The sequence below is a fragment of the Prunus avium genome, chromosome 4 (genome assembly GCF_965620075.1).
Source record: "Prunus avium chromosome 4, drPruAviu1.hap1.1, whole genome shotgun sequence".
In the NCBI taxonomy this organism is placed as follows: Eukaryota; Viridiplantae; Streptophyta; class Magnoliopsida; order Rosales; family Rosaceae; genus Prunus; species Prunus avium.
The window spans coordinates 30498677-30526589 of record NC_142287.1 but is presented as its reverse complement, the minus strand read 5'-3'; the positions used below and the strand labels follow the sequence as shown (position 1 = coordinate 30526589).

Here is a 27913-nt window from a genome sequence, read left to right as displayed (position 1 = left end):
ATATTTAAAGAGTATAGCCGATCGTCTATACTTGCCAAATATATTAGAATATTTTAAACGTATAGCCGGTCGGCAATACTTTCTAAATACATTTGAATATTTTAAAAATATAGGCGTTGGGCTATACGCTTGAAATATTAATATATTCAAATATTTTAGAAGTATAGCCGCACGGCTATACCCTTTAAATATATTCGAAACGAACATGAAGCTTGAAATCGCAGAGAACGGAGGTTGCAGTCGAAGTTTCGCTTCTCTATCAACTCAAGCTTCGATTTGTTTTCTTCGGTTTTGGCTGCTTCGTCCTCCGGGTTCGGCACCGAAAAAAGACCCAACCCGCTTAGGAGGCCCGCCCAGCCGCCTAGCGCCGCCTAGCCGCCTAGCGCCCGCCTAGCCGCCTAGCAGCCCCCCTAGCCGCCCGCCTAGGACCATTTTTTAGAGTCTAAAGCACAAGATGCCGAGGATAGACTCGAAACGGTTGCCTCTCAGGCTCAAAAGGCCAAGCACTGATGTACTCAATCCATCTTTGGTCTATGGCTATGAGTGTGTGGTGTTGTTAGTGTGGTGTTCATTTTGCCATTGGCTTCTTTCTCTTTGCTTTCAGATGGCTGACATTGTTACAGAACAATGCATTCAAATTCAGCGGCTTGAGCAGGCTCTTCATATTACACAAGTAAGTTTTTTCTGCTTCAATCTGGCTTCAGGTTCTTTATTTGCTAAATTCATAAGTTTTGCTGATTCACTAATATTTGCTAGTTTTTTCTTGGTTGGACTGCTTTTCATTCTTTGGATATTGCATTTCTGTTATAGATTTTGACATTTGATCATGCCCTCTTGTTTGCTGAGAGAAAAAAGAAAGAAAGAAAGATTTGTCTCCTCCTCCTGTAACCTATTGCATAGGAACCCAAAACCAACCCACCAAAAAATAGAAAAAAAAATAGAAATATTACACCACCTCAAGTGAAAAATCTAATTCATTTAAAAACCAGGCTTTTAAGGTTGAGGCAATGACCCTTCAATTTTGAAGGATAGCAAAGGTTATGCAGCAAACATCTCCAATTTTGAAGGATTCAAAAGGTGACAAATATTTTAATCTGATCTCTTAACAATTGGTGTCTAATAATGGCTAATATGCAGTTAGAGAAACAGAGATAGAGGTGTGCATATCACTGTGCTGGTTATAACATTTGGCTACTATGTACCTACAGGAACTATGAATATGTCTGTTTTCTAACTGTCCAGCATTCAGTCCCATATAGCGTGGCTGGTGATGTTCTATAAACTTAGCTTTCAATTCTAGCAAAATATGATGATCACACTATATATATGCTTAACAAAACCCTCCACTTTACCTATCGTGCTTTGATTCTATGAGCCACATCATCTCCATTCTCCCCTTGTATATATGGATGATTGAGTACATGCTAGATAGTGAAAGTTTTTGCTTTTTGATATACTCTTAGTAGCGTAATTGGTTGCTTTTATGTCTTCGTCAGAACCAAAGGCTCCTCTTGGTTAGCAAAATTCAAAGGAATATGGTTCCAGTCCAGTGACCATCTAGTAGATGCAACTTTGCCTGCTACTGAAGTCAAATCATCAGAACTGAGTATAAGGAATGGTACAAATAATCTTCACTATTATTATCAACAGTCTCTTCTACATCACGATTCTCTTTCTTTCTTTTAATGAAAGTTTGTAACTTAAATTTGTGTTTCTTATAAAAAGAAAAATTATAAATTGCCCTTATTGTAGAGTTCATGCAATAGAATTGGGTTAGTAAAAGTGTTGAGACAGACTTGTTGTATCTAGTCAGCTTTTTTTGTTCAAAATATTTTGGATTTGTTATTAAAAGTGTGATGATAGCATTTTATTCCTATGGTAAATGTGTTAATGTATGAATTTTGATTAATTCTTTTGGCTTCCCCTGACAATTTTGTAATAGGACTTTTATATGTATTTATCAAGCTCAAGGTTAGATTAAGAATAGCATCTCTAAGTGTTCTTTCCTCTCATCTATCCTATGGAGGTTCAAGCAATTTGACAAAGGTAAATCATCCATTGCATATCATGCATTAAAACTGTTTTCATAAATGATGACTAGTCATCCTTGCTCTGTAGGATTTCCAGCTGGTTAACCATCTGTTTTGTCCTATTCTCTTTTCTCTCTCTGCTGCCATGTGTCAGTCTGACCTAAGGGATTCTTTTGTCTGTAAAGGCTAGTGAATTCCTCATTTGGAAGCCGTCTCTTTTGTGTGGAAGTTTTGGAAAGATTGGCTTGCCATCTTTCTCTTCTTCTTCCTAAAGAGTGAACCACATATTTCATCTATGAGTTTTTCTAATTGATTTCTTTTTGAAAAATTGCTTTTGAAATATGAATCTGCATCTAGCTATTTAAATCATTCTCTCATTTAGATCTAGGTCAGATTCAAGACTGATTTCTTCAAGAGTATGGTTTCTTGAAGAAATTGGTCATTCTCCATTGAATCCAAAGTTTGGTTTCGGTCTGAGTTGGAGCTTGCAAGCTAGTGCCATGGGATGATCGAGCTGGAGAAGGAGCTGCCATTGCCATGAAGAACTAAGCTTCAAGCTTTGCTAAGTTAGAGAAGAAGATTGCACAAAGGAGGTAAAGCTCATCTTCCTAAATAGATCTAGGTTTTGCTTGAGCTTGCTTGTATTCCTTTGTAAGAATCTTTTTCTACTTAGTGGATTGCCTAGTCGGTTGATGACTCCCAGTTTTTCCCAATGGTGGGTTTCTGATTAAACAAAATCTGTTTTGCTATCTGTAAATTTTTCTGGGTTTTGTGTTCTTGTTGGTTGACTAGTCATCTATATCTGCTGTTTGCTGTTTACTTGATAATGATGACTTCACACACTTTCACCATAGTTGTTGCTAGCACAGGGGATGCCTAGATTGATGGGTCATTCTGAGTGCCTAGGTTGTCACTAGTAATCTTCTAGGGCCGCAGGTACTTTGTGGCATGCTCTGTGTGTTCTCTTGATTGTTGAGTTGTTGTGTTTTGTTTGTTTAGTTAAATTTACCCCTCGTCACCTAAGTATCAATTTCAAAATGGATGCTATATGTGTGCAATGCTTATGATTTCTTATCTCAGTAATAGGAGAAACAAAGACTTCTGTAGCTTCTGGAAATGAGCATATTGGGGAGAATCAATTAACGGATGTCTTAGTTAATTGGTGAAACTTCTTATAAGAAGATGGAGTCCAAAATAGTAAAGGAGCCACGCACAGTTCAACCATGAGGCACCCATCACCTATTTCCAGTCCAGGCAAGGGACATGACTTACAAATTATTATTTTATTTGTTTTGGAACTGCAGAATTGGTTATACTTTAAGTGTTCTTTTAAGTTTAATAAGATTGGTAATATATTTAGGTGTTATTTTTGGGTGTCCAATTCTTTCCTATCAAGTTAAGAGTATATATCTTCGCAACATTGAAATTGTAGCACAGTTTTGACTGTGGTTGGTAATTTTTTTGCCTTGTCATTTATTGAACCTACCTTCCTTCCTTTATGTGGTAACACTTGTGTTGTTGAACATAATCATGCAGATGGTGAAGAAAGAGATTGCGTGAATACAGTTTTCCTTGTCAAAACAACAAAGAAATAGACCAGAACAAGATTATTTTGAGGATTTTGAGGACTTACCCGAAGCGGGACTTTGATTTCCAGTACGAAATTCTCAACAAAAGTGTCTAACAGGTGATCTTCTCATGCTATTTGTTCCTTAGCAGACAACATCAACGATAATTTTCAATTGCATGCTTGAACAGAATTGACGCAGGCAACAGAAGAGGAAAGATCAAGCCGATGACACAAAGAATCACAAGGAAATTTTCGAAAAATCGGGCTAGGCGGCTTGGGCGGCTGTGTGCAATATCAAATTAGTTTCTTTAGGTTTTTTTATTTTCTTTTTTGTAATTAAATTGGTGTGTGATGTTGTTAGTGTGGTGTTCATTTTGCCATTGGCTTCTTTCTCTTTGCTTTCAGATGGCTGACATTGTTACAGAACAATGGATTCAAATTCAGCGGCTTGAGCAGGCTCTTCATATTACACAAGTAAGTTTTTTCTGCTTCAAACTGGCTTCAGGTTCTTTATTTGCTAAATTCATAAGTTTTGTTGATTCACTAATATTTGCTAGTTTCTTCTTGTTTGGACTGCTTTTCATTCTTTGGATATTGCATTTCTGTTATAGATTTTGACATTTGATCATGCCCTCTTGTTTGCTGAGAGAAAAAGGAAAGAAAGAAAGATTTGTCTCTCCTCCTGTAACCTGTTGCATAGGAACCCAAAACCAACCCACCAAAAAACAGAAAGAAAAAAAAATTGAAATATTACACCACCTCAAGTGAAAAATCTAATTCATTTAAGCTTTTATATTTGTTCTTGTGTCAGCATCTGTGTTTCTGTTGTGTGAACTCCACCTCAACTCCAAAGAAAACAAATAAAATAAATTAGAGGGTGCATTTGCTAACACATGGGTTGGGAATCTCTTAATTATATTTAACTTTTCAAACTGGCTTCAAAAGCACCAGATTAACATACCAACATGAAATATCGTTTATCGAGCCTCCTTTAGTGTAAAAGGCTGTGACTTCATTACCTGAAAATGCTTTAGAAGAAGGATTGACCTCGAGTTCATTGACATCCCTTTCACTATAAAAACCAGGCTTTTAAGGTTGAGGCAATGACCCTTCAATTTTGAAGGATATCAAAGATTATTCAGCAAACATCTCCAATTTTGAAGGATTCAAAAGGTGACAAATATTTTAATCTGATATCTTAACAATTTGTGTCTAATAATGGCTAATATGCCGTTAGAGAAACAGAGATAGAGGTGTGCATATCACTGTGCTGGTTGTAACATTTGGCTAATATGTACCTACAAGAACTATGAATATGTCTGTTTTCTAACTGTCCAGCATTCAGTCCCATATAGCGTGGCTGGTCTAACAGATGTTCTATAAACTTAGCTTTCAATTCCAGCAAAATATGATGATCACTCTATATATATGCTTAACAAAACCCTCCATTTTACCTATCGAGCTTTGATTCTATGAGCCACATCATCTCCATTCTCCCCTTGTATATATGGATGATTGAGTACATGCTAGATAGTGAAAGTTTTTGCTTTTTGATATACTCTTAGTGGTGCAATTGGTTGCTCTTATGTCTTCGTCAGAACCAAAGGCTCCTCCTGGTTAGCAGAATTCAGAGGAATATGGTTCCAGTCCAGTGACCATCTAGTAGATGCAACTTTGCCTGCTACTGAAGTCAAATCATCAGAACTGAATATAAGGAATGGTACAAATAATCTTCACTATTATTATCAACAGTCTCTTCTGCATCACGATTCTCTTTCTTTGTTCTAATGAAAGATTGTAACTTAAATTTGTGTTTCTTATAAAATTATAAATTATAAATTGCTCACATATCACGATTCTCTTTCTGCAACTCACATATCCCTGCAAGGGCAAAGTCAGTTTACAAGCCTGACTATGTTAAAAAAGGACAAACAATGAAGGAAAACGGATAACCCTCAGTCAGTTAGAAAACAGTCTCTTGACATCATGGTGCAGTGACTCTGTGCTCCACAACTAAAAATTAATCCAGTGCTGCAAAAGACAGTCTTCTCATAACCCATGACTTATCAAAATCATGTTAGGAAATTAATAAAATATATTACTATAAATTCATGTTAAGCAATCAACTAAGGTTTGATATGCGTCACATATGAAACCGGACGTTTGAGCATTCAGACACAAACACACAAAAGAAGACCACCGATACGGATCTCTACAGATCGCGAAAGTCAGCATTGTCCATTTAGCACTACAGCCCTAAAGATGAGTGGTAAAATTCTAACATATAGAAGGTTTAACATAATTTGTGATAGGAGAAAGTTCAAGGTCATTAAAAGTAAATGAAACCCAGATTGCAGATTGGGTGTGTCCAAGACCCCATGAAGAATTCCTTGCTAGATTTTGGAGCCTGCAATGCAAAGAGACCAGCATTTTTTTTGTCATTCGTATGAATTTTGGAAATATTTCAACAACTCTTGTTGTGATTTGTGTAACTTAAAGTTTGTTCCTTTATTCTATCATGATTTCAACAACTGATGTTGTGATTTGAATTAGAGTTAATATATTGTTTGGTATTAGAAGTTGATCAGAAAAATGTTGCTTGAGAATATGTGTGGTTTGTTTGTTTGTTTTTTTCAACTTAAATCTTCCGGTGGGATCGCTTTTGCATCCTATGTTGATGTTCTGAATGCACTGTTTTGTCATGGCTGCTGTTTTACATATTTACATATATCAAGTTAATTAAGTGCTCTCCAAAGCTTCATTGATGTTTTTTTCTTTAGGGAAGGCTTCATCCTTGATGCAGCCACACCTGGAGAATTCATTGGTGGGTTAAAGACTACCATGTAATGCCAGGAACCAAGCCAAACAAAAAAAATTAGAAACTCAGAGAGAATGAGAGGGGAAATTGACTCTTTCCAACTAACAGGAACAAGACATTTTCATTAGAGACTACCAATAGATTGATAGTGTTCTTATGGTCAACAAGGACAAGAATTCCAGGGCTGCTCACCTTGAGTACACCTGATGAAGCAATGAGGGGTGTGTTTCTTTTAGTCTGCACTATATATGGAGAGTCTGACTCTAATTAGAAGATAATTGTATTAATTTGATAAAGTTTTCTGTAACTGTCTCTCACCTTAAACAATCTCACAATTAGCAGCATTGGAAACTTGATTAGAAATTAGAAACCCTACAGTATATAGTTTAAGTTGAGTAGCTGGGAAGACAATTAGTAAGCTATCAATACTAAAGTTGAATAGTGGGGAGGCAAATTACTAAAGTTCCAAGGACAGATAAATAGGATGAATTTCTCTTAAGGGATCCCCTTTCACCGTAGCTTGGAGTAGAATTCGTTTTCGCAAAATATCAATTATCAATGTAAACACATTACTGATGCATTATCGACAATATCGATGCACGTCATATCAAATTTAGATGCGTAATTGAATGCAAATTAACATCACTCTCTCCAGTGTGAAATGGAGAAAATTCTCTTCAATCAAAAGTGGGCTTACTTCAAATTTAGTTCAAGAATGATGGTGTCTTGCCTGACAATTGACTATTAGTAGCGCTCCTCTAGTGGAAAAATCTAAATCATTTGTGGTCATCCACTCACTTGGTTAGTCTTCCAGAATCAAATACGAAATCAACTCAAAGGAAGCTGCAATTTTCTGAATTGTATACTTGTTTTAATTCTTCCTATCTTTTTCTCTCTTTCAGTTTTTTTGTCCCCCTCAAGTTAATACTTCAGTGAGTTGCCAAATGAGGCAAAAAAAAAGAAGAGAGTAGAAGAGATGAACCCCACATTTGACTTTAATGGACAAATGCCCAAGAGAAGTACCAATAAGAGCATCTCCAATTGGGAGTTGCTATCCTATAATTTGACACACATTTCTCAATTATTTTTCAATTCTAACATCATGTCATCTATATCGCAATAGGCCATTGCAGTTAAATTTTCAAATAACCAAGTTGCTCTCTATTTTCCAAAGAAGACTAGAAAACAACTTACCATCTATCTGGTGCTGCTTCTTCCAAACATTAGAAAAAACAGAGCTACACCCAGGAGGAGCCCAGGAGATGACACAATACTGCCTACTATGATTCTTACTTTCTTCACATTCAATGAGACTATAAAATATAACCCAAGTGGTCTAACCCCCTGGGGCGGAAATTGGGTTTAGCAGGTTTAGCACTGATTGTTGTATAGTCTTCATGATCTAGGCAGGAAATATATTTGAAAGCAAAAAGAGTGAGAAGTTAGATATTGATAAAGAAAGAAAAAAAAAACTTATGTAATGTCTATCATCCATTGATCTTAACAAACGAATTTTGAAAGTAGAGTTTGATAATTGTGTCCAAATCCAAAATTATAGAGTAACAACCTTTGGGTTTGTTATGTTTTGACTTTACTTTTTGTACATGATCGTGAAGAGATGGATAACTCCCAATTGACTGTTCCATATCTAAAGATGTTTCTTTTTTCTTTCTTTAAAATTTGCATTAACACACTGACTTTTGAGATTAAAAATGACTCGATACCTAGTTCTGATGCTGCCATTCTAAAATAAATATCTTGCCCATTTTCAGTGAAATTTCTTACATCAATCAGCTCACTGAACCACAGCAGGCACCCACTTCCTCCATCCCTGGTATCCAAGTTTGCAAAAGCTGTGCAGGAGCAGTTCTTCATGCACAACATCTCACATTCCTTGAGTTCCATACTTCTTTTAAACCCAGATACATCATTTGCAGAAGATCCATCATTTGCAGTCTGTTTTGTTCACTCTTAAGGTTTGTTTCCCGTTTCAGCATAAAATCTTCAGCTTTAAGTATATGCTAAATTGAAAGCAAATATATAATATTTGGTAGCATTTGTATGTCACAGAGACTCATTGGCTACTGATGAGAGGCTTAATGCTCTAGAAGAAGAGGTTCACATCTTTTTCAATTTATTTTTTGCAATTTTCAATTCAATGAAAAAGTAGCAGAAAGGGTTTGTTGGATTTGAGAAATGGGCTCTGCAATGCTTTTTAGGTACGGCTTCTGTGGGCTGCATCAAGAAAGTACAACTTCGATCTTCATGTTTTAGAGTCTAAAGCACAAGATGCCGAGGATAGACTCGAAACGGTTGCCTCTCAGGCTCAAAAGGTCATGCACTGATGTACTCAATCCATCTTTGGTCTATGGCTATGAGTGTGTGATGTTGTTAGTGTGGTGTTCATTTTGCCATTGGCTTCTTTCTCTTTGCTTTCAGATGGCTGACATTGTTACAGAACAATGGATTCAAATTCAGCGGCTTGAGCAGGCTCTTCATATTACACAAGTAAGTTTTTTCTGCTTCAAACTGACTTCAGGTTCTTTATTTGCTAAATTCATAAGTTTTGCTGATTCACTAATATTTGCTAGTTTCTTCTTGGTTGGACCGCTTTTCATTCTTTGGATATTGCATTTCTGTTACAGATTTTGACACTTGATCATGCCCTCTTCTTTGCTTAGAGAAAAAAAGAAGAAGAAGAAAGATTTGTCTCCTCCTCCTGTTGCATAGGAACCCAAAACCAACCCAGCAAAGAACAGAAAAAAAAAATAGAAATATTACACCACCTCAAGTGAAAAATCTAATTCATTTAAGGTTTTATATTTGTTCTTGTATGAGCATCTGTGTTTCTGTTGTGTGAACTCCACCTCAACTCCAAAGAAAACAAATAAAAAAAATTAGAGGGTGCATTTGCTAATGCACGGGTTAGGAATCTCTTAATTATATTTAACTTTTCAAACTGACTTCAAAAGCACCAGATTAACATACCAACATGAAATATCGTTTATCGAGCCTCCATTAGTGTAAAAGGACTGTGACTTCATTAGCTGAAAATGCTTTAGAAGAAGGATAGACCTCGAGTTCATTGACATCCCTTTCACTGTAAAAACCAGGCTTTTAAGGTTGAGGCAATGACCCTTCAATTTTGAAGGATATCAAAGATTATTCAGCAAACATCTCCAATTTTGAAGGATTCAAAAGGTGACAAATATTTTAATCTGATTTCTTAACAATTTGTGTCTAATAATGGCTAATATGCAGTTAGAGAAACAGAGATAGAGGTGTGCATATCACTGTGCTGGTTGTAACATTTGGCTACTATGTACCTACAGGAACTATGAATATGTCTGTTTTCTAACTGTCCAGCCTTCAGTCCCGTATAGCATGGGTGGTCTAACAGATGTTCTATAAACTTAGCTTTCAATTCTAGCAAAATATGATGATCACACTATATATATGCTTAACAAAACCCTCCATTTTACCTATCGAGCTTTGATTCTATGAGCCGCATCATCTCCATTCTCCCCTTGTATATATGGATGATTGAGTACGTACTAGATATAGTGAGAGTTTTTGCTTTTTGATATACTCTTAGTGGTGCAATTGGTTGCTCTGATGTCTTCGTCAGAACCAAAGGCTCCTCTTGGTTAGCAGAATTCAAAGGAATATGGTTCCAGTCCAGTGACCATCTAGTAGATGCAACTTTGCCTGCTACTGAAGTCAAATCGTCAGAACTGAGTATAAGGAATGGTTCAAATAATCTTCACTATTATTATCAACAGTGTCTTCTGAATCACGATTCTCTCTCTTTGTTTTAATGAAAGTTTGTAACTGAAATTTGTGTTTCTTATAAAAAGAAAAATGATAAATTGCTCTTATTGTAGAGTTCATGCAATAGAATTGGGTTAGTAAAAGTGTTGAGACCGATTTGTTGTATCTACTCAGCATTTTTTGTTGAAAATATTTTGGATGTGTTATTAAAAGTGTGAAGATAGCATTTTATTCCTATGGTAAATGGATGCTATATGTGCAATGCTTATGATTTCTTATCTCAGTTATAGGAGAAACAAAGACTTTCGTAGCTTCTGGAAATGAGCATATTGGGGAGTAGCAATTAACGGATGTCTTAGTTCTTGGTGAAACTTCTTATAAGAAGATGGAGTCCAAAATAGTTAAGGAGCCACGCACATTTCAACCATGAGGCACCCATCACCTATTTCCAGTCCAGGCAAGGGATATGACTTACAAATTATTATTTTATTTATTTTGGAACTGCAGAATTGGTTATACTTTAAGTCTTCTTTTAAGTTTCATAAAATTGGTAATATATTTAGGTGTTATTTTTGGGTGTCCATCCACACGAGTTAGGAATGATGGGGGTCGGTCCACCCAGACCTCTTCATGCATCATCCTCTTTTCCCAAGATGCCATAGCATCTACTGGAGAGTTTAGGTTGTACATTTGATAGATACCCAAGGGTGGGCATTGTGGAAGAGAGATGCGGGATTTAAATGGAGAAAAAGAGGGAGTTTTGGGACCCGTGCTAATCTTAATTATTCTAATAAAATAATAATAACTTTTGAATAAAAGTATTGTTAACATGATAATAATCCATTAGTTGTGAGATTTAATCTCATCCATTTATAATGTGTTAATCTAATGGTCAAGAACTTGTGTAAAAAATATAGTGTCATGGATCCACCCCCTATATATATAGTTCTATATCAATTCAAAGTGAAATAACTATAGGTTGTATACCTATCGCCTCAAGTAAAGACTTTAAGCTGTAAATTTCACATTTACAATTTATTGAGTTTTACATAAACAGCAAAGGGATGTAACGTGTGCTTTGGGGATGCCTTCAGTTAGAAGAACAATGATCTTACTTTCAACCCAAGAGAAAAAAGACTATTGATTTTATAATCAATAAATTTTTTTTTTTTATAATTGCCAACATTTCATAAAATTCAAATTATCTCGCAGCAATGTATTTATTAATTTTATTTTCTAAATAAAGACCAAGGTATTAACTTTATATTTTTATTACGTACGTTTGAATACTAGTGTTATTAGAAATTTAAGTTATCAAACATATAAGTAAAAGAAAAAGAATTGAGCTTAACCATTAAAACATCTTTTCAAACCCAAAAAAAAAAAAACAATTTAGTTTGGTAATTACTTAAAGGAGAGAAAAGAGCTCATTTTAAAGTAGTGTACTTGTCGTGTTTGTTATTAGAATACATTTCCATTGGATTCCATACAAAAGTCATCGACATGTCGTTTCTGTACACTTGACGACGTTGTAAGTTGTAACTAATTGAAGATTGAGTCGATTGACCAATGTTCTAAAAATCGCTACGCGGCAGGTGTGGGAGGAGTAATCGACTAGGCGTTTTATTTCTTTATAATTATTTTGTATTATAAATTATAAATTAATTTATACATAAATAATGCAAAATAAAAAGGACATATAAATGATAAAGTACCATAACCTATATATATATATAAAGCAAACGGCAGAGAATGGTAAAACATTCAAAATACCATAAAATACCCTTGGTTAATGCAAACATTAAGAATTGAAATTATTACTTAAATGAGGATAATATGGTAAATTCACACTTTTTAACATTAAAGAAATTAAAAGAAAAATCAGATAAAAGATTCTATTTTTATGGAACACAACTACCCATTATCTTTTATAATTCTAAAATAAATTTAAATTTTTTTAAAAAAGCCTCAGCAGGCGTGGAAGCACGTGTGGAGAGGCTAGCTGATATAAAACATGGGAAATAGTTAGGCATAAAACCTAGGTTTTCTTTAGACGGTGCATTTGTTGACGCATGGGTTAGGAATCTCTTAATTATATTTAACTTTTCAAACTGACTTCAAAAGCACTAGATTAACACACCAACATGAAATATCGTTTATCGAGCCTCCCTTAGTGTAAAAGGACTTTGAGTTTATTAGCTGAAAATGCTTTAGAAGAAGGATTGACCTCGAGTTCATTGACATCCTATTTTTTGTTGTTGTATTTATGGGTTAAACCCGTGTTATTTGTTATAAATAAAATCCATTTTTTTATTGTTTCCCAATGGGCTAATAGCTAGAAATCATTAGAATGAGAGGTATTGGAAAGAATTTAAATTCTCATTCCCCAATATCGCTTATACAAATAAAATAATTGAAGAAATAACTCTAGCCCAATGAACTAAAGTGGTATTTCAGCCCCAAACCTTAAAATGATGTGACAAAATTGTATATTTAAAGAGTATCGCCATTCGGCTATACTCGCCAAATACATCAGAATATTTTAAACGTATAGCCGGTTGGCTATACTTTCTAAATACATTCGAATATTTTAAAAGTATAGGAGTTTGGTTATACGTTAGAAATATTAGGGCTCGTTTGGGAGTGCTTCTTCCCAAAGCGCTTATGCCAGTAGCGCTTATGTTAGTAGCACTTATGACATAAGCACTTCTACAAAGAAGCAGTTTGTCGTTTGGATATCACATTTAAAAGTGCTTTTGCACTACATAAAAGCGCTTTTGATATTTTGTTGAGTGTTTGGTTGACATAGTATAAGCGCTTTATAGCATTGACAACCCTTCCCAGTATTTTAATCTCTCACAAAGCCATATATGTTTTCCATTAATGCATCTGTATTTTTCCTTTTCATTCAATTTCAATCCAAATATATGGAAAGTATATATGTGCTGAAATTTGAAAGTAGTGAGCGAGGGAGTGACTGAGGCAACAAATAGACAAACAAACCATAAATTTAAGCAAAAGGGAAAACACCAAAAAAATCAAACAAGAAAAATAAACATGAGATATGCGCCTGTAAAGGGTCGGCTTCTCTGTCTTTTGTCTCTCTGTCTATGTGAAAAGCTCAAGTGGGTTCTGTCTTTCTGGGTTGCTTGCTCCTTTCACTTTCTTTCCTTATTTTCTGTCTCGGGTTGATGTGTTTTTGGTATATTTCAAGGCTAAAGAAGCTAAACTGAAGCTGTTTATTGTTGCGAAGATAATAAATGCAGGCATATATGATCACAACGTTTTTCAAGGCTTCATTTATATAGGGAGGTTTCTTTGGGGATTTTTTCAAAGTTCTAACTTAGTCTGGAAGTTTGGGAACTGGAAATGGTGGAAAAAGGTCTGAGAAGAAGAAGGCAGAAGAAGAAGAAGGGTGTTGCTGAAGAGTGATGAGGATGAAGCTTCGTTGCCGACCAGAGTTAGCAGTGTGTGTGAGAGAGATGGAATAGAAGCTGTGTTTTGGTGTCTGTTGGGCCTTTCGCGGATAGAGAAAAAGAGAGAGGGTATTTTGGCATTTAAAAAAATTAAATATGGGTATTTTCGGCATTTTAAAAGTTTCATTAAAGGGAGCCAAGTGCTTCCCGTGTTTTTGTCCTACAGCGCTTTTGAGAAGAAGCACCTCTCAAGTGCTTCTTCCAAAACCACTCCAAGTGCTTTTGGATCTCACCCAAAGCGCTTTTGCAATTTTTGCCAAACACCATTTTTAAAAGATAGAAGCGCTTTCACCCATTTAGAAGCGCTTTTCGCTGCTCCAAAAGCACTCCCAAACGAGCCCTTAATATATTTTAATATTTTAAGAGTATAGCCGGTCGGCTATACGCTTTAAATATTCAAAACGAACACGTTGCTTGCACTCGCAGAGGACGGAGGTTGCAGTCGAAGTTTCGCTTCTCTATATCAACTCAAGCTCCGATTTGTTTTCTTTGGTTTCGGCTGCTTCGTCCTCCGGGTTCGACACCGAAAAAAGATCCAACCCGCCCAGGAGGACCCCCCAGCCGCCTAGCGCCCACCTAGCCGCCTAGCCCCCGCCTAACCGCCTAGCCGCCCGCCTAGGCCCATTTTCGGTTGCCTCTCAGGCTCAAAAGGTCATGCACTGATGTACTCAATCCATCGTTGGTCTATGGCTATGAGTGTGTGATGTTGTTAGTGTGGTGTTCATTTTGCCATTCCCATTGGCTTCTTTCTCTTTGCTTTCAGATGGCTGACATCGTTACAGAACAATGGATTCAAATTCAGCGGCTTGAGCAGGCTCTTCATATTACACAAGTAAGTTTTTTCTGCTTCAAACTGGCTTCAGGTTCTTTATTTGCTAAATTCATAAGTTTTGCTGATTCACTAATATTTGCTAGTTTCTTCTTTGTTGGACTGCTTTTCATTCTTTAGATATTGCATTTCTGTTATAGATTTTGACATTTGATCATGCCCTCTTATTTGCTGAGAGAAAAAGGAAAGAAAGAAAGATTTGTCTCCTCCTCCTGTAACCTGTTGCATAGGAACCCAAAACCAACCCACCAAAAAACAGAAGAAGAAAAAATTAAAATATTACACCACCTCAATTGAAAAATCTAATTCATTTAAGGTTTTATATTTGTTCTTGTATGAGCATCTGTGTTTCTGTTGTGTGAACTCCACCTCAACTCCAAAGAAAACAAATAAAAAAAATTAGAGGGTGCATTTGCTAACGCAAGGGTTGGGAATCTCTTAATTATATTTAACTTTTCAAACTGACTTCAAAAGCACCAGATTAACATACGAACCTGAAATATCGTTTATCGAGCCTCCTTTAGTGTAAAAGGAATGTGACTTCATTAGCTGAAAATGCTTTAGAAAAAGGATTGACCTCGAGTTCATTGACATCCCTTTCACTATAAAAACCAGGCTTTTAAGGTTGAGGCAATGACCCTTCAATTTTGAAGGATAGCAAAGATTATTCAGCAGACATCTCCAATTTTGAAGGATTCAAAAGGTGACAAATATTTTAATCTGATCTCTTAACAATTTGTGTCTAATGATGGCTAATATGCCGTTAGAGAAACAGAGATAGAATTGTGCATATCCCTGTGCTGGTTGTAACATTTGGCTAATATGCACCCACAGGAACTATGAATATGTCTGTTTTCTAACTGTCCAGCATTCAGTCCCATATAGCGTGGCTGGTCTAACAAATGTTCTATAAACTTAGCTTTCAATTCTAGCAAAATATGATGATCAGACTATATATATGCTTAACAAAACCCTCCATTTTACCTATCGAGCTTTGATTCTATGAGCCACATCATCTCCATTCTCCCCTTGTATATATGGATGATTGAGTACATGCTAGATAGTAAAAGTTTTTGCTTTTTGATATACTCTTAGTGGTGCAATTGGTTGCTCTTATGTCTTTGTCAGAACCAAAGGCTCCTCTTGGTTAGCAGAATTCAAAGGAATATGGTTCCAGTCCAGTGACCATCTAGTGGATGCAACTTTGCCCGCTACTGAAGTCAAATCATCATAACTGAATATAAGGAATGGTACAAATAATCTTCACCATTATTATCAACAGTGTCTTCTGCATCATGATTCTCTTTCTTTGTTTTAATGAAAGTTTGTAACTTAAATTTGTGTTTCTTATAAAAAGAAAAATTATAAATTGCTCTTATTGTAGAGTTCATGCAATAGAATTGGGTTAGTAAAAGTGTTGAGACAGACTTGTTGTATCTACTCAGCTTTTTTTGTTCAAAATATTTTGGATGTGTTACTAAAAATGTGAAGATAGCATTTTATTCCTATGGTAAATGGATGCTATATGTGCAATGCTTATGATTTCTTATCTCAGTTATAGGAGAAACAAAGACTTCCTTAGCTTCTGGAAATTAGCATATTGGGGAGAAGCAATTAACGGATGTCTTAGTTAATTGGTGAAACTTCTTATAAGAAGATGGAGTCCAAAATAGTAAAGGAGCCACGCTCAGTTCAACCACGAGGCACCCATCACCTATTTCCAGTCCAGGCATGGGATATGACTTACAAATTATTATTTTATTTATTTTGGAACTGCAGAATTGGTTATACTTTAAGTCTTCTTTTAAGTTTAATAAAATTGGTAATATATTTAGGTGTTATTTTTGGGTGTCCAATTCTTTTCTAACAAGTTAAGAGTATATATCTTCGCAACATTGAAATTGTAGCATAGTTGAGACTGTGGTTATTAATTTTTTTGCCTTGTCATTTATTGAACCTACCTTCCTTCCTTTATGTGGTAACACTTGTGTTGTTGAACATAATCATGCAGATAGTGAAGAAAGAGATCTCGTGAATATTTTTGCTAGTCTCAATCTAAAGCCTCCGAATCTTCCTGCTTGAGATGCTCCTTGGAAGTGGGTAACTTCTCCTCTTAAGATGTTACATATGTGTATTCTATCTTGATTTCAACAACTCATGTTGTGATTTGAATAAGAGTTAATATATTGTTTGGTATTAGAAGTTGATCAGAAAAATGTTGCTTGAGAATATGTGTGGTTTTTTTTTTTTCAACTTAAATCTTCCAGTGGGATTGTTGCATTCCTAAAAGGACACAAATTAATGTGCAAACAACCAATTAAAAATACCCGCAAGTGCACGAATCTATTGAAGTATAGATTATGTAAGTACGGGGTCGATCCCACGAAGAACTTGTCGGCTCCCTATAAGTTCTAATTTGAGTACGTAAAGAACACTTAATTGACACACCACAAATACGCAAATGCAAAATGGAAACTAAAAATAAGTAAAGAAGTGCAAAAGAAATGGAACAACACAAGAAAACTAGAGAAAAACACAAACAGCACTTTCTATCGCCATTTTATCACCTGTTTATCACCTGTGAACAGTGCCGTGAGCCGTGAACAGTGCCGTGAACAGTGAACAGTGACGACCGGTCGCGTGAACAGTGACGACCGGTCGTTTTTCGGCAGAGTCGAAATTTCAATAAACGTGTGATGAGCGACCGGTCGTGAACAGTAACGACCGGTCGTTTTTGGGCAGATTCGTTTCTCCGTTTTTCAGTTTCGACCTCTGTCCAGTGTTTTGCCTATAACTTTCCAACCGTACGTCGAAAATTCACGTTCTTTATACGGTTGGATTCAGAACAGAAAATGCAAGAACACAACGCGGACCAAAAGTCCAAAACAATTACGGAAACAAATAAAATTCAGTATCAAAGACACACCACGTATCAAACACACAACTCACACACACATTGGGGGGGGGGGGTTTTGATTTGTTTCAAGTGACCTATTTCTATTGCATGAAAGTAAATGGACTTTGAATTTAAATGAGAAATGCAGAGATGAAATATCAAAGAGTGGAATTAAAAAGTAACAAACACTAGGGTTTCGGAATCCACCCTAAACAATTCTACCCAAGTTCATGAATACTCAAGTGATGAACTCTAAACGTGTTGATGAAAATGTTCGCAATCAAGGCCATGGGTCGTGGCTCAAGACGCATTGATTCTCTCTAATATACGTAAAGTGCATGGTTCGTGCTACAATACTTGTGCCCTCCCCATAACCGAACCTAGGTATGGTTCGTACTTTGATTCAATTACAAAGAGAACCCATTAAGTTCAAAGAGAATATGAACATCACAAGAATCCTAATAGCATGGTGTTTACATTAGGTATTCAAGAAATCAATTCACATGGATGATTCTTACTTCATCCATTTATTGCTTAGGATAACATGAAGATACACATAATCCCAACAATCTCAAGAAGCATGCTTTCAAAGATGGCCAACCAAGGAAAAACACACATCAAGGATAGATTAATTTGGTGAATTGGAATTCATCAACAATATCTAGAAATTCATACACTCAAGTATCAAAACAATAAGGTAATCATGTTTAGGGCTTCAACCTAAGCCCTAGCTATAGAGTTTAGTTGCTCATACTTATTTCAAATACAAACTCAAAATGAAATTAGAAAGAGTTTACAGATTTTCAGAAAATGATGAAAGCTTCAAGATCATCAATGGTGGAAGTCTTCTTCTCCACTTTTCTTGGCTGCACCTTGGCTTTCTCCAAGCTCCAAACTCTCCAAAATCTGCTCTCAATCTGTAGAATTCAGAATTGAATTGCTTTCCACGTTCAAAGGCTCCCTCCATATCTGATTGCCAATTGCTTTTGCTCCTTTTCCCATCTTTTCCTACTCACACTTTTAATATAAAACTCATTCTTTCTCTAAAGCTTTTGCCCATTGTCCCCTTGCCATTATGAAGCATTGACTCACAAAGATGCCAAATACTTCAGAAAATATCTCTTTTACAAAGGTAATTCCTTGTTACCAAGAGTTATGGTAACAAGAAATTAAGATGACACAAAGGAGGTAAAAGCTGGCCAAATCCGGATTTCCAGAGCTGTGGTAACATGCTGGATTGGTTGGATAGGCAATACTTGTCCAATGGAGCTCAAATTTGGATATGTTGTAGTTAACATCCATTGGAACAAATCTCATGAAGATCATGACCTCATCCGAGCACCAGAGCATGTTGATCCCAGGCCAAGAAGTTCACCTACGAAAATGAACAAAAACAGAATTTATAACTAATAATGCACTTTTAGCTCATTTTCATTCCAACCAAGGTAAAATCTAAGAAAACACAAAAAGGAAGTAAAAAGCTATAAAATGTCAAGAACTAACTCAAAATAGTGGGTGAATAACATGAAAAATTATGTATAAAAAATGAACCGAACAGGGATCGCTTTTGCATCCTATGTTGATGTTCTGAATGCACTGTTTTGTCATGGCTTCTGTTTTACATATTTACATATATCAAGTTAATTAAGTGCTCTCAAAAGCTCCAATGATGTTTCTTTCTTTAGGGGAGGCTTCATCCTTGATGAAGCCACACCTGGAGAATTCATTGGTGGGTCAAAGACTGCCATGTAATGCCAGGAACCAAGCCAAAAAAAAAGAAAGTAGAAACTCAGAGAGAATGAGAGGGGAAATGGACTCTTTCCAACTAACAGGAACAAGACATTTTCATTAAAGACTACCAATAGATTGATAGTGTTCTTATGGTCAACAAGGACAAGAATTCCAGGGCTGCTCACCTTGAGTACACCTGATGAAGCAGTGAGGGGTGTGTTTCTTTTAGTCTGCACTATATATGGAGAGTTTGACTCTAATTAGAAGATAATTGTATTAATTTGATAAAGTTTTCTGTAACTGTCTCTCACCTTAAAAAATCTCACAATTAGCAGCATTGGAAACTTGATTAGAAAGTAGAAACCCTACCGTATTTAGTTTAAGTTGAGTAGCTGGGAAGACAATTAGTAAGCTATCAATACTAAAGTTGAATAGTGGGGAGGCAAATTACTAAAGTTTCAAGGACAGATAAATAGGATGAATTTCTCATAAGGGAATGACATGATTTGAATTCCCACTATAAGTGTATTGCAAGTACCCTTCTGCTCGGGAAAGATAGTTAACAAAGGGAGGATACACTGGAAGCAAAACATAAGCTTTCTAGTTGTTGGGTTTGCAAAGAAGGATGCCGTAGAAATTTTGAAATTATGTGGCATGCTTCCATTAGTTTGTACTTTTTTGTTATTAATTTGCTATTGTCAACATATCCAAAGCAGATATTGAAAAAATTGAAATTTCACAGTAAATCAATCTGAGAGTTCAATTATATCTTCTTCTTTTTTTTTCGTGCGAACGTCTACCTTGGATCTACCTCATTCTCTCGAGTGCTACATGTGTATTTTACCGAGTCTTTAAGATGTGTACGGAAAACGGAAGTATTATTGAAAAACATGTACATACACGTATAATACAAGTGTTAAACGGGAAAATTCTAAATTCTTTATACGAGTAATAACTCTAAAAATGTAAAAAATCAAAAGGAGACTATAGAGACTCGAGTAATGGCCTAATAGTAATGGATAATGCTCTAAACGAAAATACGGGAATTTTTTTTTTTTTTTTTATTTTATAAAAAGGGACCCCAATATAGCCGAGCGGCTATACTCTTTAAATATATTACATTTAAACGTCTAGCCATGCGGCCATACTATTTATTTTTTAAAATGAAGAAAAAAAATTGTATAGCCGTGCGGCTGTACTATTTATTAAATTAAATTGATTAAAAAAAGGACCCGCATAATATAGCACCTAGTCAGCCGATTTTTTTTAATTATTTTTTAGCCGCCATAGCCGCAGCACAGTAATACTCCGTGCGAAGGTCGCGGCTGCTTGCTTTCTAAGGTAAGGTACGAACTAGTGTTGGTAAGTGAACGAACTTGTGAATTCTCGCTAAGACGTGTACGAAAAAGTGAAGTATTATTGAAAAATACGTACATATGTGTATAATACGAGTATTAAACGGGAAAATGCTAAATTCTTTATACGAGTAATAACTCAGGAAAGTTAAAAAATGAAAAGGGGGCAATAGAGACTCGGGTAATGGCCTAATAGAAATGGATAATGTTCTAAACTAATCTTATCGATAAACGAAAATAAGGGAAAAAAATTATATATAAAAAAAATAATAAATAATAAAAAAAAGAGGATCCCAATATATATTTAAAGAGTGTAGCCGATCAGCTATACTATTTATGAAAAAAAAAAAAATTTAAAGGGACCACAGTATAACCGGCCAGCTAGCCATGCTCTTTCAAAATATTTAAACCGCGCGGCTATACTATTTATTTTTTTAGAAAAAGAGGACTCGCCGTGCCCCTAGGAACTGATTCTTGTTTTGTATGCATGCCGTAATTTTGAACTGATACTCGTTTCTTTTGCTTGATCATTTAAGCTTATGTGTAACTTACACAAAGTTTAAGTCATATTTCTTCATGTAGTGTTGTTAATATGTGTTGCATCACATTCCTTTGTTGTTTTCTTGACTTTGAAGTTGCCATCAAGAGGCTTTTCACGCTTTCAAGGAATTTGTGACATAACAATTTCAAAGTCTTTGCATTCTATCAAAAGTTTTTCTCATTGGATCAGCTTTTAACTTGTAACTTTCTTGGTTGACTTGTCTGACATAAGATCGAAGTTCTTAGTTATGATGACAATATGGAGCTGTGCTTCTTTCGGGCATGAGTTCGGAAGCCTTTTATCCAGCTATTGATGATGGTTTCTATACTATGATTGGAGAAGGATCAAGAGCAGGTTACAACATTAATGTCCCCAGGGAAAATGTGTGGGGATGCAGATAGTGGCGGATCCAGGATTGTTACCCTAAGGGGTCTTAGTGTAAAAGTTCCGATATTTTTTGAAAGATGAAAATAACACTAAAAGATAATTTTCTATTACTTTCCTCTTATCGTTCCATAATTCTACACATGAATTAATCAAACCAAACAATCAACCCTTTTTTTTTAAAAGAAACAAATTTTATTAAGACAAATGAACAAACAAGAAGTCCATCACAAAATTAATCATAAACCCTAAATTCCAACAAATCAAATAATCATATATAGTCATCCAATCCAATAAATCATCCACACACAAAATCATCAATATTCATCCATTCCAATAAATCATTATATTAGGCATTATCATCAAACAAAATAATGTAACACAGAGGTTTAAGTATACCAAGAACAATAAATTTATAAAATCAGAGATGGAGGGGGAAAATAATAAAATTTTCAGCCATGTTGAGGGCTTGGGGGGGAGATTTAGTTGGGAACTTAGGGTAGAGAATAATAGAATTTGGGATTTTAGGAGTCCATTTGAGTGTTTGAGTTGAATGGAGCATAGACATGATATTTTATTACATTTATTTAAGTATTTTTATGTTTTTCATAAAACTTTGTCTCATGAAAGCCCAATGAAATGGGAAATACAAAGGGTTGTTGGGCCTCTGTATATTAAACGTTGGTAAAGTTGTATAATTGAAAGCAATGGGTTTGGACATTTGGGGAAGTTGCTGGCCAGGCCATTTAAAAAAAAAACATTCCTGGGTCAAAACGACGTCGTTTTGCCCAGGATGTTTTGAAAAATCAGCAGCTTCTTCTTCCTCGCACAGCTCCTTTCTTCCTCAGGAAAAACATCAAGCACCTGGTGTGCAACTCCAAGGGGTCTCTCCCCCAGCTCCAAGGGACCTCTAAGCCTATTTCCATGGCTTCCAAGAGGTCGTGCGACCCCACTGACCCCACTGTGGCTCCGCCATTGGATGCAGATTATTTTGCAGTTTGGGACCATATTTTGGTTCCTGGAATTGCAGCCAATAACACACCCTCCCTTCCCTGAAAAAAAGAAAAAGAAAAAAAAGGGCAATTCCAGAAAAACATGCTCTCCAAAACCAAATAATTTATGCATAAAACTACACAGAAACTAAAGCATACTTCTCATAAATAAGAACACCTACAATATTTACCTTCAGAAAGTAAGATGTCAGCAATTTCATATTAACTGATTATGTACTATCATCTTCAAATATCAGCATATATTTCTATCATTTGGAATAATGAGGTCATCATATTTTGTTTGGCCTGGGTGATCATTATAGTTTATAATCGTCATAAACTACCATTTTCTTATAGGATAAACTACCATTTGCAAACCAGTGATCTATAACAAATATCCAAAAAGCAATTCATGCACAAGAACCAATTGATCATCATATAAATTCCCAAAGAAGAAAAGGCTTGTAACTCACAGGTTAAGTAGCTTAGATGGTGCGGGACGTAATACAGTTAATGCCTCTTTCCACTGCCACTGGCGTTCAGATAACGAAAGAAGACGCTGCAAAATTGACGACTGCGATTCCCACTCTTCAAATGTTTAGCAATTGACGCTCTCCACTCCAATGCTTGTCTTCCACCCCTACTTACGCCATCACTTAGAGCATGATCTAGTTCAGTTATAAACTTATAGTTGAAGGAGGACAGTGATGTAATATATCTAGTAGTTTCCCCGTGAAAGATACAACTAATTTGTTTCCCTCTTCACGTGTTAGATCAGTTTGCTCTGTAGCACATGTGTAACGTGATTCAGAATAGCTCCATGGTGAGGCACAACGAGCCAAATTGAGAGAAAGATCATCCATATGTAAAAGCAAACTTATGACATTCGCCATCATGATCTGCATCATTACAGAAGCATTATAAAATAATTACAATGAAGAACAGGAAAAAAGATGCAGCAAACTAATAAAACTGATGACATCACAAACAAATTGAGAGCATTTAGATTTCAAAGGAAAACATGAAACTTCAAAGTAAAATTGAACAAAATACCAAAATGCAATCCATTTAGCAGTTGCTAATTCTCTAGCATCAGAACATGAATGATAAATAATTTGTTTTGCATGCATTTTTTGGTGACTATATTTTACACAAAACAACTTTCAAAGACAACAGGCAACAGATTTGCCCGAGGAAACATGTTAGACATGTAATTGCAAGTTGAACTTATCTGGCATAAACATGAGAAAATAACAGTTTTGACAACCACAAAAAGGAGGTACGATTGAAAATGTTAGGCTAAAAGAAAACCATATTCAGAATAGACTACCTTGCGAGGGATGTCATTGACAGCCTCCAAATGGTTCTGTAGATCTTTCAAATGGTCAAATGTAACTTGATGAAAACTTTTTCTTTCACTAGTCGTAGTCTTTTCCATCACTCCAACCGCAAGAACAGCTAAATCTAGAGCATACCACATGTGCATAAGTTCAATATCCGGCATCCTGCCATATAATAAAATCGAACAGAGAAACGCAAAACCATCAACATGTGAAGAAAAGCATGTCAAATCCCAAAATAACAAAAATATGAAATAACATTGAGTGCAAAATTTGTTTGCATATCTAATTTAAGGGTTGGAGAAATCCATTTTCGGGATTGGGGCATAATTCTCCCTTGGATGCATAATGCATTGGCCTTCTTCCATTTCATTCCCCTCCACCTCCCCGCCCCCTGCACACACACGCGCACACACACACACCCAGACAACAAAAAAGACTCCCACAAACTTGCGAGTTACAACACAATATGACAGTATTATTATATTAACGTATCAAAACTAACAGAAATATTATAATAGCTTCTCTTGGGGCGTGTCTGTTAAAGCATTTCAAAGACTACTTTAGTATAACTCGTGTTGATTGGACAGAGTTTTGGGCTGAATGTAATCTGATTTCATATGTCATGTCATGATTATTGGTCTGATTTTGATGGTTTTCTACAAGATATCTTTGAAGACGAAAAGAACAAAGAAATAGTTTTCATTTCTCCGTTTTCTTTCTCGCCCATCTTTCTTGTAGGTTTTCTTTCTCTGTTTTGAATAAGATACAGTTTTCCTTGTCAAAACAACAAAGAAATAGACCAGAACAAGATTATTTTGGGGATTTTGAGGACTTACTCGAAGTGGACTTTGATTTCCAGTACGAAATTCTCAACAAAAGGCTCTAACAGGTGATCTTCGCATGCTATTTGTTCTTTAGCAAACAACATCAACGACAATTTTCAATTGCATGCTAGACCAGAATAGGAAAGATCAAGCCGATAACACAAAGAATCACAAGGAAATTTTCAAAAAATTGGGCTAGGCGGCGCCTAGGCACTAAGAGCCCGCCCGGGCGGCTGTGTGTAATATCAAATTAGTTTCTTTAGGTTTTTTTATTTTCTTTTTTGTAATTACACAATATCTTTGCTTTATTTTAATTACTTTTATTAGTAATTATGTTTTAATTATTATTTCTTTAGTGAACAATTAGTATTAAATCTATTAATTAAATTCATAAATTATATTACTTAATAAATATTAATTATTATGTTGTAATATTTTTCAGACTTTAATTTTCATAGGGAATTTTTTTTTTTTGGAATAGGTAATTAATTAATATTTTTAATTGAATAATATCTTAGTCTTATTTAATTAATATAATTACTAATTAGCTTTTAGTTATTATTTGTTTCATAAATTACTTATCAAATAGTAATTAATTTTTATGAATTATTTTGTGCTCCCAAAAACCAAGAAAGTGGTTGCAACATAGTAAGTATATTTCACAAAAGAACCAATACATACATATAGTATACTTGATTTGCTTATGAACTTAGTTCTTGACTGGTTTGTAGTGGTTACATGTCCTCATAATACAAAATTGATGGGTTCTACTCGCTTGCCGCACGGCTATACTATTCTAAAAGGTCTATCTATACTATTTAATATATAAATTAAAAAAAGAAAAGAGGACCCTCCAAGTTTCATTAGCTTGTACTTTATAGATATTAATTTGCTAGTTTCAACATATCCAAAGTAGATATTAATAAGTCACTATACAATATTTTAGTATAATTTTTATAACATCTATTATTCGTATTTAATAATATGTGAGAATTATTTGTATAATACGTGAACTTTGTGAGAATTACTAAAAATTTTGTAAAAAAATATGTGTATTAAGCATTAGAAATACGTATGTACATGTACAATACGACTATTGTACGTTTGCTTTTTTAAAAATAGTAGACGTGTGTAGAATACGAATGTATTATTGAAAAATACGTACATACATATGTATATATGTATAAGACTATATTTTAAAGAAACTAATTTCGTATTTTTTCTTTAAAAAATTTAAAAAATAACGTATACACTTCTCCCGACGAAATTTCGTCGGGATAGGTCTATGCCGGCAAATACTCGTCGGATTAGGTTTCTCCCGACAAAATAACCTACGCCGACGAAATTTCGTCGGGAGAGGTGTAAGACACTTGCGCCGACGAAATTTCGTCGGGAGAGGTCTTTTACAAAAAATTAAATATAAAATTCGGATGTTTAGGTTAAATTAATTTTTTAAAATTTTCCTTTTAGGAATTAAATAATAGATTTGACTGATTTAATTAGTTGAATTAGTAATTATATTTTAATTATTATTTATTTAGTGAATAATTAGTATTAAATATTTTAATTCATTTCATGAATTATATTACTTAATAAATAGGAATTCAATTGTTCTTTTTCTTTTTTTCCTTTAATATTCACTAAGTAAATAATAACTAAAACATAATTACTAATCAAAGTAATTAAAAAAGAGAAATACATATTACGCTACTTAAAGGGTTCGTAAAATAGTATAGCCGTGCGGCTGTACGTTTTTTAAAAAATTTATAAAACCGAGTATAGCCGTGCGGCTGTACTATTTTATATGTATAAAAAAAGAGGACCCCAATCATTAGGCGCCACGTGTCAATACAATTCGACTTTCCAAAAACACAGAGTATAGCCGCCCGGCTGTACTATTTTTTTAAAATTAAAATTTAATGAAAAATTTATATTAAAAGGGCCCTCCCGCGATTAGACGCCACGTGTCACTATACTATTTTTGGAAGAAAAAAAAAAATTCGTAGTATTGCCGCACGGCTATACTATTCCAAAAGGTCTATCTATACTATTTAATATATAAATTAAAAAAAGAAAAGAGGACCCTCCAAGTTTCATTAGCTTGTACTTTATAGATATTAATTTGCTAGTTTCAACATATCCAAAGTAGATATTAATAAGTCACTATACAATATTTTAGTATAATTTTTATAACATCTATTATTCGTATTTAATAATATGTGAGAATTATTTGTATAATACGTGAACTTTGTGAGAATTACTAAAAATTTTGTAAAAAAATATGTGTATTAAGCATTAGAAATACGTATGTACATGTACAATACGACTATTGTACGTTTGCTTTTTTAAAAATAGTAGACGTGTGTAGAATACGAATGTATTATTGAAAAATACGTACATACATATGTATATATGTATAAGACTATATTTTAAAGAAACTAATTTCGTATTTTTTCTTTAAAAAATTTAAAAAATAACGTATACACTTCTCCCGACGAAATCTCGTCGGGATAGGTCTATGCCGGCAAATACTCGTCGGATTAGGTTTCTCCCGACAAAATAACCTACGCCGACGAAATTTCGTCGGGAGAGGTGTAAGACACTTGCGCCGACGAAATTTCGTCGGGAGAGGTCTTTTACAAAAAATTAAATATAAAATTCGGATATTTAGGTTAAATTAATTTTTTAAAATTTTCCTTTTAGGAATTAAATAATAGATTTGACTGATTTAATTAGTTGAATTAGTAATTATATTTTAATTATTATTTATTTAGTGAATAATTAGTATTAAATATTTTAATTCATTTCATGAATTATATTACTTAATAAATAGGAATTCAATTGTTCTTTTTCTTTTTTTCCTTTAATATTCACTAAGTAAATAATAACTAAAACATAATTACTAATCAAAGTAATTAAAAAAGAGAAATACATATTACGCTACTTAAAGGGTTCGTAAAATAGTATAGCCGTGCGGCTGTACGTTTTTTAAAAAATTTATAAAACCGAGTATAGCCGTGCGGCTGTACTATTTTATATGTATAAAAAAAGAGGACCCCAATCATTAGGCGCCACGTGTCAATACAATTCGACTTTCCAAAAACACAGAGTATAGCCGCCCGGCTGTACTATTTTTTTTAAATTAAAATTTAATGAAAAATTTATATTAAAAGGGCCCTCCAGCGATTAGACGCCACGTGTCACTATACTATTTTTGGAAGAAAAAAAAAAATTCGTAGTATTGCCGCACGGCTATACTATTCCAAAAGGTCTATCTATACTATTTAATATATAAATTAAAAAAAGAAAAGAGGACCCTCCAAGTTTCATTAGCTTGTACTTTATAGATATTA

The 27913-nt window shown here is 34.7% G+C and overlaps 1 protein-coding gene and 1 long non-coding RNA gene across 6 annotated transcripts; one reads left to right on the top strand and one right to left on the bottom strand.

Annotated features, from left to right (window-relative positions):
• The first annotated feature begins 231 nt into the window (after positions 1-231).
• On the top strand, positions 232-16673 carry LOC110767331 (uncharacterized). 5 transcript variants are annotated; one of them, XR_015835411.1, is made up of 17 exons: positions 232-511; positions 605-673; positions 1497-2623; positions 3111-3284; positions 3567-3717; positions 3789-3912; positions 4006-4074; positions 5199-5320; positions 8191-8394; positions 8489-8534; positions 8638-8751; positions 8858-8926; positions 10474-14316; positions 14429-14497; positions 15623-15744; positions 16050-16223; positions 16506-16672. It is a non-coding gene; the product is annotated as an uncharacterized LOC110767331 (long non-coding RNA). The 5 variants fall into 5 exon arrangements; XR_015835413.1 differs by lacking the exon at positions 3789-3912 and having other exon boundaries at positions 16506-16673; XR_015835410.1 differs by having other exon boundaries at positions 3789-4074.
• Positions 16674-21849: 5176 nt separating this feature from the next.
• LOC110767338 (uncharacterized) lies at positions 21850-24821 on the bottom strand. The gene is made up of 4 exons (XM_021970848.2): positions 24573-24821; positions 23724-23898; positions 22867-23292; positions 21850-22453 (listed from the first exon to the last, which is right to left on the bottom strand). Exons 1-3 carry the CDS (start codon positions 24662-24664, stop codon positions 23071-23073), a joined length of 489 nt encoding a protein of 162 aa, XP_021826540.1. The 5' UTR covers positions 24665-24821; the 3' UTR covers positions 21850-22453; positions 22867-23070.
• Positions 24822-27913: the final 3092 nt, after the last annotated feature.